Source organism: Pelophylax lessonae (assembly GCF_965119305.1).
Source record: "Pelophylax lessonae genome assembly, chromosome: 1".
NCBI classification, from domain to species: domain Eukaryota; kingdom Metazoa; phylum Chordata; class Amphibia; order Anura; family Ranidae; genus Pelophylax; species Pelophylax lessonae.
Genome location: NC_138768.1, coordinates 884,576,226 through 884,594,659, shown reverse-complemented (window position 1 = coordinate 884,594,659; position 18,434 = coordinate 884,576,226). Strand labels below are relative to the sequence as shown.

The following is an 18,434-nucleotide window of genomic DNA, read 5'->3' as shown; positions in this document are numbered from 1 at the left end:
CGGAGTTGAGAAACACTGCTGTAGCCAATCGCAGATCACAACGTAAGAAAGCTGTTCATGAATGGGAAACCCATTCATGACAGCTAAAACTGAACAGTGTTAAAAAATCCTGATCACCCCCCCCTTTCCCCCCAGAGAAGTACAGTGTTGCGTGTTGCTATGGTAGGGTGACATGATGTAAAAAAAAGAAAATAGTAAAAAATGTTTTAAAAAGTTGAATAAAAAATGATTTGATTACTTATTCATTTGTTTTACATACTCACCACCACACCAATCATATTATGACATTGTACTGCACTGGTGACAGTATGTAAAAACATTTTTTATTTAATTTATTTTTAAAAACAAAATGTGACAATAAATTACAACTTCACAAAACTTGTCATGACTCCTACTAAATGTCTCAGACTGTCTACTTTACAAAAAGGGGTCATTTGTGGAGTATTTCTTTTGTCCTGACAATTTAACCAGTGGCCCCCCTGCAGTTCAGTTTCTTATCTCCCCTGCTCCCTTCCATGCACAGCCCCATGAGACTTGGAGTCTGTAGAAAGATGAGCTCCCGGGCAGCCAGTCAGAAGCCTTCCTCATTGAATGATCACTCTGACAGCCAATCACAGTGAGCATTCAGTTTAACACTCGTAAACCAAAACAAAGGTAATACAATCTTATCTCCTGAGTTCCCCGCCAGGCAGACATGTGAGCCAGACAGGAATGTTTATTGTGTGCACAGGGAGTTAACTCTTAATTAACTAGGACATACTCTTATTTTACTACTTAACACATTAACCGGTTGCCGACCGGCGCACGACTATATACTGCGGCGGTCAGCCCCGGGCAGGCAGAGTGACGTATGGGTACGTCACTCGCCTGTCACTGACTTGTGAGCCAATTGCAGGCGGGCGGGCGGGCGCGCGCCGGCCGAGGCGCGCGCCCGCCGCGGATCGTTCACTGACAAGTCAGTGCGTGTGACCGGCGGACCCGATCGTCCACCGGTCACTCACGATCGCTCCGGTGAAGGGAGAAAGTCAGGCGGCTAATGTAAACAAGCCGCCCGTCATTCTCCCCGGTGTAAAAATGAAGATCAGACGGTTCTACTATGTAGGACTGTTGATCTTTGTTATTACACCAATAGACATGTCCCTTTACAGTTAGAATCACGCCCCTAGGACACACTTAACCCCTCCCTCTCCAATACAGTTAACCCCTTCCCTGCCAGTGTCATTTTTACAGTAACAGTTCATATGTATAGCACTGATTACTGCAGTAATGTCACTGGTACCCCCAAAAGTGTCAAAAATGTCAGTCAAGGGTCCGATCTGTCCGCCGCAATGTCGCAGTCCCGCAAAAAAAATCGCATATCGCCGCCATTACGCATAAAAAAAACCCACCAAAAATGACAAAAATCTTTCCCTTTGTTAGTAAACGCGATAACTTTTGCGCAAACCAATCAAAATACGCTTTTTGCGATTTTTTTTTTTTACCAAACATATGTAGCATAAAACAAATTGGCCGAAAATGTTAAAAAATTTAGATTTTTACATTTTTTTTTTGGGGGGGGGGGGGGGGAATTTCATATAAAAAATGTTATTTTTGCAAAATTGAAGTTCATTTTTTTGTTTATAGCGCATGATCAAAAAATCGCACAGGTGATCAAATATCATCAAAAGAAAGCTCTGTTTGTGGGAAAAAAGGACGTCAAATTCGTTTAGGTACAGCGTCGCACGACCGCGCAATTGTCCGTTAAATTCATGCAGTAAAAAATCGCAAAAAAACCCCTGGTCTTTTAGCAGCCAAATCCTCCGTGGTTAATTTCACCCTGTATAAGCACTATTTAACAGTTTCATCTCCTGCTCCATGTTTCTATTTTAATTTATTTGTTGGAAAAAATTTAAAAAATATTATATAGCACATATATACTGTACATTCTTATCTTTAACCATTTAAGGACTGGAAGGTTTTATCCCCTTAATGACCGGGCCATTTTTTCCAATACAAAGTCACAAATAGCTCACAGAGCTGCTGCCGCTCAGGTGCAAGCAATGAAGTCTTCAAACAGCAGGCGCACGTCCGGTCCGTGAACCCAGCAACATCCAAACACAGGAAGATGGACCGCACTCCGAAGTAAAGATCAAATGGACTTTATTGAACAAAAATAATGTTCCATGGTACAGAACATCAAGGACACACGAATAAAAGCAGTTGACGCGTTTCACGAACTAAATCCGCTTACTCATAACTGCTATTTTGCAATACGGCACTGCGTTATTTTAACTGACAATTGCGCGGTCGTGCGATGCTATACCCAAATACAATTGATGTCCTTTTTTCCCCCACAAACAGAGCTTTCTTTTGGTGGTATTTGATCACCTGTGCGATTTTTACTTTTTGCGCTATAAACAAAAAAATAGCGACAATTCTGAAAAAAAAAAAACAATATTATTTGCTTTCTGCTATAAAACATATCCAATTAAAAAAATAAAAAAAATAAAAAATCTAATTTTTTTTTCACCAATTTAGGCCAATTTGTATTCTGCTACATGTTTTTGGTTAACAAAATCCCAATAAGCGTACTTTGATTGGTTTGCGCAAAAGTTATGGCGTCTACAAACTGGGGAAAGATTTATGTCATTTTTATTTATTAATTTTTTTACCAGTAATGGTGGCGATCTGCGATTTTTAGTGGGACTGCGACATTGCGGCGGACAGATCGGACCCCTGACTGACATTTTTGACACTTTTGAGGATTACTACAGTAATCAGTGCTAAAAATATGCAGTGTCACTGTACTAATGACACTGGCAGGGAAGAGGCTAACACCAGGGGCGATCAAAGGGTTAAATTTGCTCTTAGGGAGTGCTTTTTAACTGAGTGGGGGATGGACTCACTAGATGGACATGCAGATCTGTCTTCCTTAAAAGGAGAAATACAGGATCCCTGTGTTTATCCTTGACAGAACAGCGGTCTGCCTTGTTTACATAAGCAGACCGCCATCCTGTCTCCACAGGGAGTGATCACGGGTGGCCGGCGGACATCGCGTCCGCCAGATGTGCTTATTGGCTCTTCTCTGGCCAATCGGCACATGTGCGCACCTCCAGCGGCACGCACACGCGCCCCTACTGGCTATAACACTAAGCGACGTACAGGTACATTGTTTCCCATAATAGAGCCGACAGCAAGTGGTTAAGGCCTCATGCACACTGGACAATTTTACAGCGGCTGTTTTTTGGCGTCAGACATTTTTTTCTGCGGCCAGTAAATTCCTCAGCATGTTCTCCTATGTCTCCCCGGCATGTTCTCCTATGTCTCCCCAGCATGTTCTCCTATGTCTCCCCGGCATGTTCTCCTATGTCTCCCCGGCATGTTCTCCTATGTCTCCCCAGCATGTTCTCCTATGTCTCCCCAGCATGTTCTCCTATGTCTCCCCAGCATGTTCTCCTATGTCTCCCCAGCATGTTCTCCTATGTCTCCCCAGCATGTTCTCCTATGTCTCCCCAGCATGTTCTCCTATGTTTCCCCCCGCATGTTCCCCTATGTCTCCCCAGCATGTTCTCCTATGTCTCCCCGGCATGTTCTCCTATGTCTCCCCAGCATGTTCTCCTATGTCTCCCCGGCAGGTTCTCCTTTGTCTCCCCAGCATGTTCTCCTATGTCTCCCCAGCATGTTCTCCTTTGTCTCCCCAGCATGTTCTCCTATGTCTCCCCAGCATGTTCTCCTATGTCTCCCCGGCATGTTCTCCTATGTCTCCCTGGCATGTTCTCCTATGTCTCCCCGGCATGTCCTCCTATGTCTCCCCAGCATGTTCTCCTATGTCTCCCCAGCATGTTCTCCTATGTCTCCACGGCATGTTCTCCTATGTCTCCCCGGCATGTTCTCCTTTGTCTCCCCAGCATGTTCTCCTATGTCTCCCCAGCATGTTCTCCTATGTCTCCCCGGCATGTTCTCCTATGTCTCCCCGGCATGTTCTCCTTTGTCTCCCCAGCATGTTCTCCTATGTCACCCCAGCATGTTCTCTATGTCTCCCCAGCATATTCTCCTATGTCTCCCCAGCATGTTCTCCTATGTCTCCCCGGAATGTCCTCCTATGTCTCCCCAGCATGTTCTCCTATGTCTCCCCGGCATGTTCTCCTATGTCTCCCCGGCATGTTCTCCTATGTCTCCCCGGCATGTTCTCCTATGTCTCCCCAGCATGGGGATTTAAATTTGGTGCTGGCAGTTTTACAAAAACAGCCTTTTGAGCCCATTGGGCAGGTTCCCCTGGTTCTTCTTACCATGAAACTTGTCTTTTTGATTGTGATAACTTTGGCTAGAAGGATATAAGAACTAGCAGCTCTTTCTTGTAAAGAGCCATTCTTGATTTTTCATCAAGACAGGGTAATTCTATATCCACACCCATGTTTTTTGCCCAAGGTGTTGTCCACCTTTCATTTGAATCAGGACATTATACTACCTTCCTGTTTTTTAGAACTTCACTCAGAGGAGGAAAAGTTATTGGATTCTCTTGATGTAATGCATGCACAGAAGTTTTACTTGGAAAGATCAGCTCAGATTCGTAAGACTGAGAGCTTGTTTGTGCTGCCAGAAGGGCCCAAGAAGGGGTTGGCAGCATCTAAGTCTACGATTTCTCATTGGATTCACCAGGCTATTACCCAGACATATGATTTAGAAGGGAAGGGTCCACCTTTTCCATTAAAGGCACATTCTACCGGAGGAGTAGGTGCACCTTGGGCACTTCGCCATCAGGCCCCTATGGCTCAGATTTGCAAGGCCACGACCTGGTCGTCAGTGCACACGTTTACTCATTTCTATCAAGTGGATGTTGGGACTCAGGAGGAGTCTGCATTTGGCCGCAGTCTTATGAAGGCAGCGGTGTAGTCCTTTTTGTGCTCTTATTGCGGTATTTTTAGTGTCCCCGTCCCCTCCGATGCATTGCTTTGGGTCGTCCCTAATGTTATGATTTATGGCTCTGTGTCCCCTGATGTACGAAAAGAAAAAGGGATTTTTAATTCATACTTACCTGTAAAATCCATTTCTTGAAGTACATCACGGGACACAGAGGTCCCTCCAATCTTTTATGGGTCCTTAGCTTGCTGCAAAAGCTTCACATTTTTTCATCAATTTAGGCCAATTTGTTTTCTGCTTTATATTTTTGGGGAAAAAAAATCCAAATAAACGTACATTGATTGGTTTGTGCAAAAGATTTCATGTCTACAAACTAGGGGAAAGATTTATGTAATTTTATTATTATTATTTTTTACTAACAATGGCGGCGATCAGCGATTTTTAGTGGGACTGCAACATTACGGCGAACATATCAGATACCTAACTAACATTTTTGACACTTGGCAATGTCTCCACCACAACCGGCTAAGGGAAAGAGCTCCTCTCCTCCCGCCTCATTGTCTCTCTTCCTGGCTGCCTCATGTCTCTCCTTTTTTTCTCTTCTTCTGGCTCTTGGCTTTCTCTGCCCCTCCACTTGGCATGCTGGGGGTTGTAGTCTGCCCCTCCACCATGGAGCCTCCTGTCTTCAGGACTAGGTGTCCCATGATCCTCTGCTCTTCCTGCTGCAGCCAAGGGAAAGGAGGGGGGTGGATTGGGTGGCTGTCCAAGCAAGTGCTGCTCTCTGTGCAGCAGCTTGGAGAGGAGAAGGCGGGAAAGGAAGAGAAAGAGCCCCCAGCTGCCCTGGTCCCCTGTGAGTCTCCCCTCTCCGTGACAGGAGAAGTAGGGAGAGCAGGAGGCAGAACAGCAGGCAGCACCCGCTACACTTGTTTAAGAGGGGATTTTTATTCACTCACTGACTGGAGTTTTAATGACTTCCTGCTCTACCCAGAAGGAAAAAGTCTTGGCTCTACAGAAACTTTAACTGTATTATTTTTGTAAATATTTTTTTTCATGTTTTTTTTTCCAATTAACAGATCTGAAGAGCAAATCAAATCCATCGACGAAAGGAAGAAAAAAGTAAAGAAGACCCTTTTATCCTTAGGCATGAAGGTTAAAGAGGTAAAAATCTTTGACATTTTTTCTTGTAAACTTGCTGAACAGCCATAGACATCCATAAACAGCCTTGTGAATTGACTAAGTGACCTTTGTATGAGCGAGGTTTCCCTTCAGCCTCGTACTATTAGATAATTCCACACAGATGTTGATTTATTCCATACTTGAACCCCACATGATGCTGTGTTTTATTCATTTCTTACCAATGTCCAATACAAATTCTATCTGTAACACAACTCATGATGATCATCATTTCTTTTTTTTTTTCTCTGAAGGATTGCGATCCCCCTGTAATCGCGATCTTGGGGTCTGGGGGCGGAGCCCGCGCCATGATTGGTTTTCTGGGAACGATTTCAAAACTGTCCGAACTCAACCTTTTAGGTGCCACTACATACATGGCTGGGATATCTGGATCAACATGGTATATAGATAAGAAAAATGTTTACAACAAATTGTTCACTGAATAACAGCTATTTTTGTTTTTCTAGCCGCATTGCCCCCGGAACTTATTTTTTTTAAATTCACACACGATATAATCACCGTGTTTTGCTAGAAAAATATTACTTTAAACCGTATGTACTGTATTTTATTTTTATTTTTTTTGCTGAAAGAAGACACCCTGTAGAATAAAATGGTGGCTGTTGCAACTTTTTATGTCAAGTAATAGTTGCACTGCTTTTTATCAAATGCATATTTACACTAAAATTGATTTTTGTTGCACACACACAATGTTATGCATAACTTTTTGGTAAAATATAAAAGAAGGGGTTGCATCGAGTAAAGAGATACCAAACATGTCAAAATTAAAATCTTAAAAAAAGCCTTTGGGTCTTCAGATTGGAATTACCCATGAATTATGTCACTAGAATTAGGAATACCTCACCCGTGTGGCACAGGTTCTCTTTACATACACGTGCACGACCTTCATGCACATGTGCATTTGTATAAATGTGCAATAGGGGGCAGGGTGTGCTTTAATATATTTTGTTTATTATTTTTATATATTTTTTAACCATTTAATTTTCTTACACTTTTTTTTATAATTTAACTATTTTGCTGTCACAAGGGGGCTAACAAGTCCCTTATGTGATAGCATAGGCAGGTGACAGGTCCTCTTTATGGAGACATCAGGGGTCTATTTCACCCCTAATGTTTCCCCTGCCTTCACTGCAGCTAATTAAGCACAGATCAGGCTTTGTTACCTGCTTTCCCTGCTACAGTAGCCAGGAAATGACAGCCTTAAAACCGAAGTAATAAATCATCACCACTTCCAGCTTCATTACTTGCAGGAGAGATCAGGGAATGGATGTTCCTCCATCTCCTCCAGCCTTAATGGATAATAACATTTTCAGTGGTCTTTAGCTCCCTGGAGCAACGGGCGAGCCAGTGATCCACCATGATTAACAGCAGTGCACTTCTGACTACCGTAAAAGTGATCAGGAGAAGGAAGAGCTACCTGGATAACTTTTACTAAACAGATGAACACTGGCTAAAAGAAATGACACCAAACTGTTGCAGCTGCAGCCATGAGATTGCTTCAACTACTTGAAGTCTGGGACGTTTCAATATGGCCCCAGGAAGTCAAGTGATTAAACAATAGATGGAGAACAATTTTCATCCAGACAATGCATGTTATATGAATAACTTACCTATCAAACATCCAACTTACTACTTTGACCTTCCAGGTGTATGTCCTCTCTGTATTCGAAAAAAAACTGGTCAGACTTTTCAGCCATGAAAGGTCTGGAGAATGATATACGTGAGCAAATAAAACATGAGAAGGAACGGAAATGTCCATGGGAGAAGATAACAGAGATATTTATTGGAGAATCGTTCTCTCTGACAGACCTTTGGGCCTATGCCTTTGTCTACCTTGCCTTGAATACAGTAAGTCCCACACCAGGTCCTCTCCGAGGTTTGGAACCCAGGAGAACCTTTAGCTCTGGGGTGACTTGCCTTTAGCTTCTTGACTAATGGAGTTGGCACCGTCTTTGTTTTTCCCTGTTCATCAGAATCAAACTCTTTATGTTATTGCTGTTCTCCACATTTCTACATCATGGTTTACTCTCAGATGTTATCAGTGGAAACAAAGCATGCAGTGTTACTACCTCCCCCAATCATCTAACTCAGCTCTGAAGCCGGTGCTGAATGGTTGGTGAGACCTCATAATCACTTGATCCAGAGATAGAAGCTGGCACAATGGCATGTATCAGTATCAGTTTTATTTAATGCAGAGTAGTACAGCCACAGATAAGTGCAGAACAAAAACCCAAAATATATCCGGGAGTGTGTTTTTATATACAACCCTATGAGTATAAGGGGAGGTGTCTCCAACATGCATAAATATACAAAATGACTCATCAAGGATCTGACACCTACAAGAGGCTTACTTCTTTATTGAAAATAATCATCAAATGGACATCAAATTCAAACAGCCAGATGGTGAATGGACCAGGATTGAACACCCACCCAAAAGCACTCTCCCTCAAAAAGCAGTCCTCCCCACACTTCCCTATTCCAACATTTCCCCCAGAAACCACTCACCTACCCTTCCAATTACCCCCACACTACACCCCACCAATATACTACAGTATCTAGGCTCGGGTTGTCCCGATAGGCCAGCTGATGATGGTATGTTTCGTCTTGTCAGCTATAGCCTCATATAAGCCAAATTGTTTCCTGGTGCGTGCCAGAGAGGTGCATGCAGGACTGTGGCCGTAATAAATCCCCCGTCAGCACTAATAGTCCTCCTGAATTGTCAAGTCCAATGCTACCCTACTATATATTGTACACCATATGCTAAAAGCCGGGTCCAGCCTGCAAAGTCCTTAAAGCTTATCTTCATCCAGAATAAGTGTCCATATAATGCAGCTGATATAACCCAATGCTAGTGCAGGCGGAGTAATGTGTGCAGACTATAGTAGAAGACAGTGCAGAGATGTATAGCCATGGGGCTGTCATGGCGCTGTTTATTGGTGGTGGTGGGTAGTGTGGTTTTAACTGGGAGAGTCGGGGGGTTGTCTACAGGGAGGGTGGGGTGATGGGAGTAGGAATAGGGGGAGTATGGGGAGGACTGCTTTTTGGTAGGAAGGCTTTTGATTGGGGGTTCTATCCTGGTTCACTCACCATCTGATTTGAGTTTTATGTCTATTTAAATATTATTTTTCTACAGAATTTGTGGTAAACCTCTTGTAGGTGTCATATCCTTGGTGGGTACTTTTGTATGGCCACAAATGAGTCAACATGTTTTGGCCATACAGGCCTTTTTCAGGACTGTCATTGCTCGGCATGAAAAGGCCTGGATGGCTGAAACATGTTGACTCATTTGTGGATGTAATACTCCGCATTAAATAAAACTCTGATGCATGCCGTTGTGCCGGCTTCTTTCTCTGGATCAAAGGTTATCAGTACCAGCAATCTGAGGCATGTGTAAGGACTAGGGATGAGAACTGCCCTGGGTTTGGCTTGGGCCTTTTTTGGTGAACTTCAAAGAAGTAAGGACGCTGAACCCGTACCCCATAGCAATCAATGGGAGCCAAATCTGTTAATTTAACAAAAATGTCAATTTATACTGTATCATTTTTTATTTGTAAATGCCACTGTTGCTGTAGCACATCCTACAAGAATGAAAATAGAATTGATGTGTTATGGATTTTAAGTGAATACCTCATGAAATAAATGCATGCAGTCCCCCTAAAAATCTACACCAGACCCTTAATCTGAGCAAGCAGCCCGGCTGGCCAGGAAAGGGGGGAAGGGGAACTTGCACCCTCATGAATATTACCAGGTCACATGCCCTCAACATGGGGGCGGGGGTAGCTTGGGTATCATTGCAATTTGATGCTTTGAAGTCTATATTTCAGTTTCCAAACTCCCATTTCTTCCACTATCCACAGTTTGGAGATGCATTCCATGCCCAGTTTGGAGCCTCTGAGCTTAACCTTCCGATGGGTGATCTGGAGGCCTTGCTCCGTGTTGACACCTTATCTAAGGCACTGTTGATTATATATAGAAGCAACTGTTTATAGACAGGTAAAGTTCTACTGCCACGTCAGAATGCCTGGTTGGTTGGTGCCCCTCAAATGAATGGCGATGACTGGGATGATATGTGGGAGGCCCCCTTTACTAGACTGGTATCTTCTAGAGACCACCATATTCATTACAAACCCCTTTGGACTTTAAAGGGAGAAATGACTATAGGAACGTAAATAGATTAAAAGGAAACAATGAGACTTTTATTGATAGTTGCTTAAAGTAGAATAAGAGCAAGTGCTAAATACACCCAAGGATAGTGAACATTGCTAATGTGCATGCAAAGAAAAGATTTAGAAAAGATCTCTGATCTCATCACAGCCTGAGATTGTGTAGACCAGCTGTTGTCATCTACTGAGTAAGTTCCAGTTTCAGTTCTTTTCTAAGCGCAAGTGTAAGTCTAAATGAAATAACACTGAACCCTGGCGTTTATTACTAATACAACTGAACATTGGGGTACACCACTAATAATACTGAACCTTGGAGTACATCACTAATAACACTGAACCTTGGAGTACATCACTAATAACACTGAACCTTGGAGTACATCACTAATAACGCTGAACCTTGGGGTACATCACTAATAACGCTGAACCTTGGAGTACATCACTAATAACGCTGAACCTTGGAGTACATCACTAATAACGCTGAACCTTGGGGTACATCACTAATAACACAGAATTTCGGAATACACCACCAATAACATTGAACCTTTTGTTACACCACTAATAACACTAAACCTTGGGGTAGCCCAATAATAACACTGGACCCTGGGGTACATCACTAATAACAGTAAACCTTGAAGTACACCACAAATAACACTAAACCTTGGGGTACTCCACTGATAACTGACCCTTGGGGTACATCACTAATAACACTGAACCTTGAAATACTCCACTAATAACACTGAACCTTGGGGTACCCCACTAATATCACTGAACCTTGGAATACCCCACTAATAACACTGAACCTTGGGGTACACCACTAATAACACTGAACCTTGGGGTACCCCACTAATATCACTGAACCTTGGGGTACTCCACTAATAACACTGAACCTTGGAATACCCCACTAATAACACTGAACCTTGGGGTACACCACTAATAACACTGAACCTTGGGGTACACCATTAATAACACTGAATCTTGGGGTACACTGATCCTTGGAGAACATGCACTGGTAACATTTATCTCTTTTTTCTCCAGATCAATGAAGAAAAGCTGTCCAGTCACAAGGAGATTTGTGAGAATGGTGAAGACCCGTATCCCATCTACTCTGCTGTGAGACAGCATCCAATATATGATAAGAAACCAGGTGACTTTACTAGAACGGCATTCTTACTATCTCCTCACCATATGGGATGTATGATTCCTATATGATGATGAATAATGAAAACTAAAATCCGGGCTTGATGAATGTGTAATATATCCATGGATGTGGGATCTGGTTAGTTTGGATCAGCAGCTGTACACATATATCACAATGTATGTGAACATCAATGTCAATATAATAAAGACCGCACTGAAAAAAAGCAAAATATGTGCAAAAAGTGTAAAAAAAAATATTAATGAAACCTTCAAGTTTTAATAAAGTGACAATGCAACCCAGAATCAAAAAAATAAATAAAACATGAGAGATTATTTTAAAATATGTGCAAAGAAAGTCACCAAGATATACTGTATATATCTACTCACCATTTGTTATTGCAGCGGATATATGTATTGTTTGGTGAATTTCTTTGCACATCTTTTAACTACTTGCCTACTGTGCACTTAAACCCCCTTCCCATCCAGGCCAATTTTCAGCTTTCAGCGCTCTCACACTTTGAATGACAATTGCGCGGTCATGCTACACTGTACCCATATGAAATTTTTATAATTTTTCTCACACAAATAGAGATTTCTTTTGGTGGTATGTAATCACCTCTGGGTTTTTTATTTTTTACAAAAAAAAAGAATAAAGACAGAAAATTTTGAAAAAAAAAAAAAGTTTTTCTTATTTTCTGCGAGTAAATTTTGAAAATAAATTTTTCTCCTTCACTGATGTGCGCTGATGAGGCGGCACTGATGGGCACTGATGAGTTGGCACTTATGGGCACTGATGAGGAGGTACTAATATGCCGCACTGATGAGCACTGATAGGCGGCACTGATAGGCAGCACTGATAGGCAGCACTGATAGGCGGCACTGATGAGCACTGATAGGCGACACTGCTGGGCACTGAGAGGTGGCACTGCTGGGCACTGAGAGGTGGCACTGAGAGGTGGCACTGCTGGGCACCGAGAGGCGGCACTGACGGGTGGCACTGATGGGCACTGGCGGATGGCACTGATGGACACTGAAGGGTGGCACTGATGAGCACTGATGGGCGGCATTGATGGGCAGCACCATCAGTGCCCACACTCAGTGCCCATAGTGCTGCCAGTCAGTGCTCATCAGTGCCTAGATGAGCAGGCACTGATGGGCACTGACTGGCAGCACTATGGGCACTGATTGTGGGCATTGATGGGGGGCACTGATGGCGGGCACTGTGGGCACTGATGGGGGGGCAATTTGTGTATTTTTTTACCTTTAGTAATCAGGGCACTGGTGATCAGTGCCCGGATTACATTGCTGTGTGTCCCCGGCGCTGTGAGGCTCCCCCTCCTTCCTCACACTGCAGGCTCTGTGTGAGGAAGGAGAGCTGGCGATGAGAGATGATCTCATATGTTTACATATGAGATCATCTCTCATTGGATTGTCCGATCACGTGGTGAATGGCCGCTGTGATTGGCCATTCACCACGATCTGTGATCGGCCGTGTCCCTTGGACACGGCCGACACAGGTTTTCCCCGATGCGCGCTCGCGGGAGCGCACGGGTAGCGGGTTACTGGGAGGCCGTATAAAGACGGCCTCCCGAAAATTCAAGTCCGCGCTGCAGCCGTATATAGGCTGTAGCGCGGATGGGGGGTGGTTAAATGAATCACTCATGTTTTATTTTTATTTTTTTTTATTCTTGGTTGCATTGTCACTTTATTGAAACCTTTTTACACATTTTGCACATATTTAACTTTTTTTTCAGTGCGGTCTTTACTATATTGACTTGGGCTGCCCATTATCTCTCTACTAGTGATGGGCCGAACAACCCCCTGTTCGGTTCGCACAGAACAAAAATCATTTTTAAAACAATCGTTTTTACGTGAGCAGTGATTTTAATAATGCTTAAAGTGAAACAATAAAAATGAAAGTCCTTTAACTATTGTGCCTGGGGAGCCCCCTTAATGTGCCTGTAAAGTGGCGCATGTGTACGATGTATGGAGCCTGCTGCAGCAAAACTGACATTTCTAAAGGAAAAAAATGTCATTTAAACTTGCTCACTGCTGTAATGTATTGTCGGCTCCCGGCAATAAAGATAAAAAAATGGCGTGGGGTTCCCCCCTAAAATCAACGCCGGACCCTTATCCGAGTATGCAGCCTTGCTGGCCAGGATGGGGGGGGGGTAGCAAGCGCCCCCCCCCCCGAACCATACCAGGCCTCAACATGGGGAGGGTGCTTTGGGGACAAGAGCCTCTTTCAGACAACCCTGGGCTGTGGTTGTTGGGGTCTTTAACAAGGGGGGCCCCAGATCCCCCCCCTCATGTGAATGGATATCGGTTACATGGTACCCCTACCCACTCACAAAAAAGTGTTCAAAAACAATAAACACAAAAGACAGTTTTTGACAAATCTTTTATTAAAAAATAAAAACAAAAAAATAGTGTCCCCCGATGTAAATCCATCGTCAATCACGTCGCCTACCACACCCAAAAAAAATAGAAAAAAAAAAAAAAAGAAGCTTGTACCCCTTCAGACGATTCCCGCGTAATGAGCTGTTTGAGCTGTGACAGCTCTTTTAAAGGAAAGGGGCGGGGACACCCGGTTACGTCACCCAGTGGAGTCACCCCTTCTGACATTGTGTCAGTAATTTATTCACTGCACCAACGCAGTGCATTATGGGGTGCTCATGACGTCAGAAGGGGACGGGGTGTCCCCGCCCCTTTCCTATAAAAGAGCTGTAACAGCTCAAACAGCTCATTACGCGGGAGACTTGTGAAGAGGTGGGAGCATTTTTTTTCTATTTTCCCGGTAAGGCAGGCGAACTTCTGCTTGTCTTCAGTAAACTGTTTGCTGGCTTTCTTGTGCATCATCTTTAGAAGATGCTTCCTTCTGGGAGGACAGCCATGCAGACCAATTTGATGCAGTGTGCGGCGTATGGTCTGAGCACTGACAGGCTGACCCCCCACCCCTTCAACCTCTTTAGCAATGCTGGTAGCTCTCATACGTCTATTTCCCAAAGACAATCTCTGAATATGACGCTGAGCACGTGCAATCAACTTCTTTGGTTGACCATGGCGAGGCCTGTTCTGAGTGGAATCTGTCCTGTTAGACCGCTGTATGGTCTTGGCCACTGTGCTGCAGCTCAGTTTAAGGGTCTTGGCAATCTTCTTATAGCTGTTACGCTGAGCGCTCCGGGCCCCCTGCTGGCCTCGGAGCGCTCACAGCGTATGCCTCCAGGCAGCACTCCAGCGTCTCAGCGTGTGCGTCCCCGCTCTCTAGGGCGCGCGCGCGCCGGGACTCTTAGATTCAAAGGGCCAGTGCACCAGTGATTGGTGCCTGGCCTAAAGTGGTTATTAAGGGTTAAGGTTTGTGAGAAGTAGTGCTGACTTAATTAGGCTTCACCTGTGCACTACCCATAAATACCTTCTCCTCCCACAGCTTCCTGCCGGATCTTTGTGCCTTGTGCCTTTGAGAAAGCGTTCCCTGCTGTGTTTGTTTGCTTTGCCTGTTGCCGAACCCGTTGCTACCGACTACTCGCCTTTGAACCTTTGCCGCCTGCCCTGACCTAGTTACATAGTTACATAGTTACATAGTTAGTAAGGTTGAAAAAAGACATCAGTCCATCCAGTTCAACCTATGCATCCAGTTCAACCTATGAATGCGTGTGTGTGTTTGCTTTTAACCGTACATTGTATACCCCTGTATGTTGTACATTGTATACCCCTGTATGTTGTGGTCTTTAAGGTGTCCATCTACTAGTTTTTTGAAACTATCGATGCTCCCTGCTGATACGACTGCTTGTGGAAGAGAATTCCACATCCTTACTGCTCTTACAGTGAAGAACCCCTTACGCACTTTAAGGTTAAACCGCCTTTCCTCTAGTTTTAGTGAGTGGCCACGTGTCTTATTGTATCTCCTTTCTCTGAATAGTTTGTTCCTTATGCTCGGGTCACCAGTACAGTATTTGTACATTGATATCATATCCCCCCTCAATCGTCTTTTCTCCAGAGAGAAAAGGTTCAGTGCTTGTAGTCTTTCCTCATAGCTGATGTCCTCCATTCCCCTAATTATTTTTGTTGCCCTTCTCTGGACTTTCTCCAATTCCAGCACATCCTTCCTGAGGACCGGTGCCCAGAACTGGACAGCATACTCCAGATGTGGCCGGACCAGAGTCTTGTAGAGTGGGAGAATAATCTCTTTATTTCTGGAGTGAATCCCCTTTTTTATACATCCCAGTATTCTGTTGGCTTTGCTTGCGGCGGCTTGGCATTGCATGCCACTGCCAAGCTTGTTGTCTACCAGTACCCCCAAGTCCTTTTCCATCCTAGACTCACCCAGAGGTTCCCCCCCTAGTGAGTAGCTTGCTTTCTGGTTTCTGGCCCCCAAGTGCATTACTTTACATTTTTCAACATTAAACCTCATCTGCCATGTAATTGCCCACCCCGTTATTTTGTTCAGGTCTGCTTGCAAGGTTTCCACATCCTGCATAGAAGATATTGGCAAGCCTAGTTTAGTATCATCTGCAAATACTGAGATTGTACTAGATATCCCCTCCTCTAGATCATTTATGAATAAATTAAACAGGATTGGTCCCAGGACAGAACCCTGGGGGACCCCACTTTCCACACCCGCCCAATCCGAGTACTCCCCATTAATCACCACCCTCTGTACTCTCCCCTGGAGCCAGTTCTCTATCCAGGTACTCACCTTATTGTCCATACCTACCTTCCTTAGTTTGTACAGTAATCGTTTGTGGGGAACGGTGTCAAAGGCCTTTGCAAAGTCCAGATACACCACATCCACAGGCTTACCTTTATCTAGGTGGCAGCTCACTTCATCGTAGAAGGTTAATAGATTGGTTTGGCATGAACGATTTTTCATGAATCCATGCTGATTACTACTTATAATACAGTTTTCATTACTAAAGTCTTGTATGTGGTCCCTTAACATCCCCTCCAAAATTTTGCAGACTACAGATGTTAGGCTGACCGGCCTATAGTTACCCGGGATATATCTCGGCCCCTTCTTAAATATTGGTACCACGTTGGCTTTTTTCCAATCAGCTGGCACCATACCCGTCTGTAAACTATCCTTAAAGATCAAGAATAATGGTCTGGCATTCACCTGGCTGAGCTCATTAAGAACCCTCGGGTGCAAGCCATCCGGTCCCGGGGATTTATTTATGTTAAGTTTCTCTAGTTTAGCTCTAAGTCTATCTTCTGTTAACCATGGCGGCACTTCCTGAGGTGTATTATCGGCCTTACAAGCTGGGTTCGTGTAGCCCCCCGATTCTTTTGTGAAGACTGAAGAGAAGAAATTATTTAACACTTCCGCCTTTTCTCTGTCCTCAGTGGCCATATTTCCTTTATCATCTTTTATGGGGCCAATGTGTTCTGGCCTCGCTTTCTTACTGTTTATATACTTAAAGAACTTCTTGGGGTTCTTTTTACTCTCCTCCGCTATATGTCTCTCGTGTTCTATTTTAGCCGCCCTGATTTCATCTTTACATTTCTTATTACACTCTTTGTAATGCTTAAATGCTGCCAATGACCCCTCAGCCTTGTATTTTTTGAAGGCCTTTTCTTTAGCACTAATATACATTTTTATGTTGGAGTTTAGCCATCCAGGGTTTTTTTTTGCTCTTTTAAATTTATTTCCCTTTGGAATGCACTGGCCAATCCTCCTGTTTAGTATGCTCTTGAAGCACTCCCATTTTTCCTCCGTGTTCTTTGTTTCCAGGGTTCTATCCCAATTGATATTTTCTAGCAGCGAGCGCAGCTTTGGGAAATTGGCTCTTTTGAAATTCAGTGTCCTTATATTACCCCTCTGCTTCCTATTACTGTAATTAATACTGAAACTTATTGACCTATGGTCACTGTTTCCTAAGTTGTCCCGTATTTCTATATCCGTGATCAGGTCTGTATCGTTGGTAATCAGTAGGTCAAGTACCGCATTGTTTCTTGTCGGTGCATTCACCATCTGACCCATAAAATTGTCCTGCAAAACATTTAGGAACTGCCTAGCCTTGGCTCAGTGCGCGGTTCCTTCTGCCCAGTCTATATCTGGATAATTAAAGTCCCCCATTATAATGACATTTCCCATCCTTGCTGCCAATCCTATCTGTAAAAGGAGGGCCGCCTCACCCTCCTCCCTCTGGTTGGGGGGTCTATAGCATACGCCCAATATTACCTTCCCCGCCGTGCCTTCCCTTTGAAGCTCTACCCATAGGGATTCTGCCTCGTCCATAGCTCCATTATTAATATCATCCCTCATATTTACCTGTATGCTGTTCTTAATATACAGACATACCCTTCCCCCTTTTTTACCTTCTCTATCTCTGCGATAAAGGGAATACCCCTGAATGGTCGCCATCCAGTCATGAGAGCTGTCAAACCAAGTCTCAGTTATCCCCACAAAATCTAAGTCCTCCTCAAACATCAGCAGCTCCAGCTCTCCCATCTTGTTGGCCAGGCTTCTGGCATTGGTATACAAACCTCTTAATTTTGATCGGTTACATTTATCCTCATTTGATGTTTTTAGGCTGCTCTCTTGATTTTTCCCCATACCCACCCTGGGTATAGGAGCTCCGAACACCCTACCGCTAATGCCCCCATTTCTGCCCTCTGAAACTTGCTTTCCACTGGCTAATTCTACATCTGTACCCTCCCCCCCCCATTCCCTAGTTTAAAAGCCCCTCTAACTTTTTGGCCATCCTCGCACCCAGTACGGCTGCACCCACCCCATTTAGGTGCAATCCGTCCCTACCAAAGAGCCGGTGACCGACTGAGAAGACGGCCCAGTTCTCCAGGAACCCGGAACCCTCCTTACTACACCAGCTCCTCAGCCACTCGTTAACTTCCCTAATCTCCCGCTGCCTCTCTGGTGTGGCTCGAGGTACAGGTAGTATTTCGGAAAATACTACCTTGGAGGTCCTAGTCCTCAACTTAGCGCCTAAGTCCCTGAAATCGTTTAGGACTCTCCGTCTTTCTCTACCTATGTCATTGGTACCCACATGTACCATGACAGCTGGGTCTTCCCCAGCCCCACCCAATAATCTGTCCATCCGATCCGCAATGTGCCGAACCCGAGCGCCCGGCAAACAACAGACTGTTCGG

General features: G+C 44.2%; 1 protein-coding gene across 1 annotated transcript in view; it reads left to right on the top strand.

Annotated features, from left to right (window-relative positions):
• The window catches only part of LOC309548151 (cytosolic phospholipase A2 gamma-like), a gene marked incomplete at both ends in the record, with an annotated part of 143,212 nt that overhangs the window by 21,282 nt on the left and 103,496 nt on the right, over positions 1–18,434 (top strand). Inside the window, 4 exons of the mRNA XM_082248113.1 lie at positions 5,913–5,997; positions 6,267–6,412; positions 7,677–7,878; positions 11,229–11,337. Coding sequence (XP_082104239.1) covers positions 5,913–5,997; positions 6,267–6,412; positions 7,677–7,878; positions 11,229–11,337 — 542 coding nt within the window. The remainder of the gene's footprint in view (positions 1–5,912; positions 5,998–6,266; positions 6,413–7,676; positions 7,879–11,228; positions 11,338–18,434) is intronic.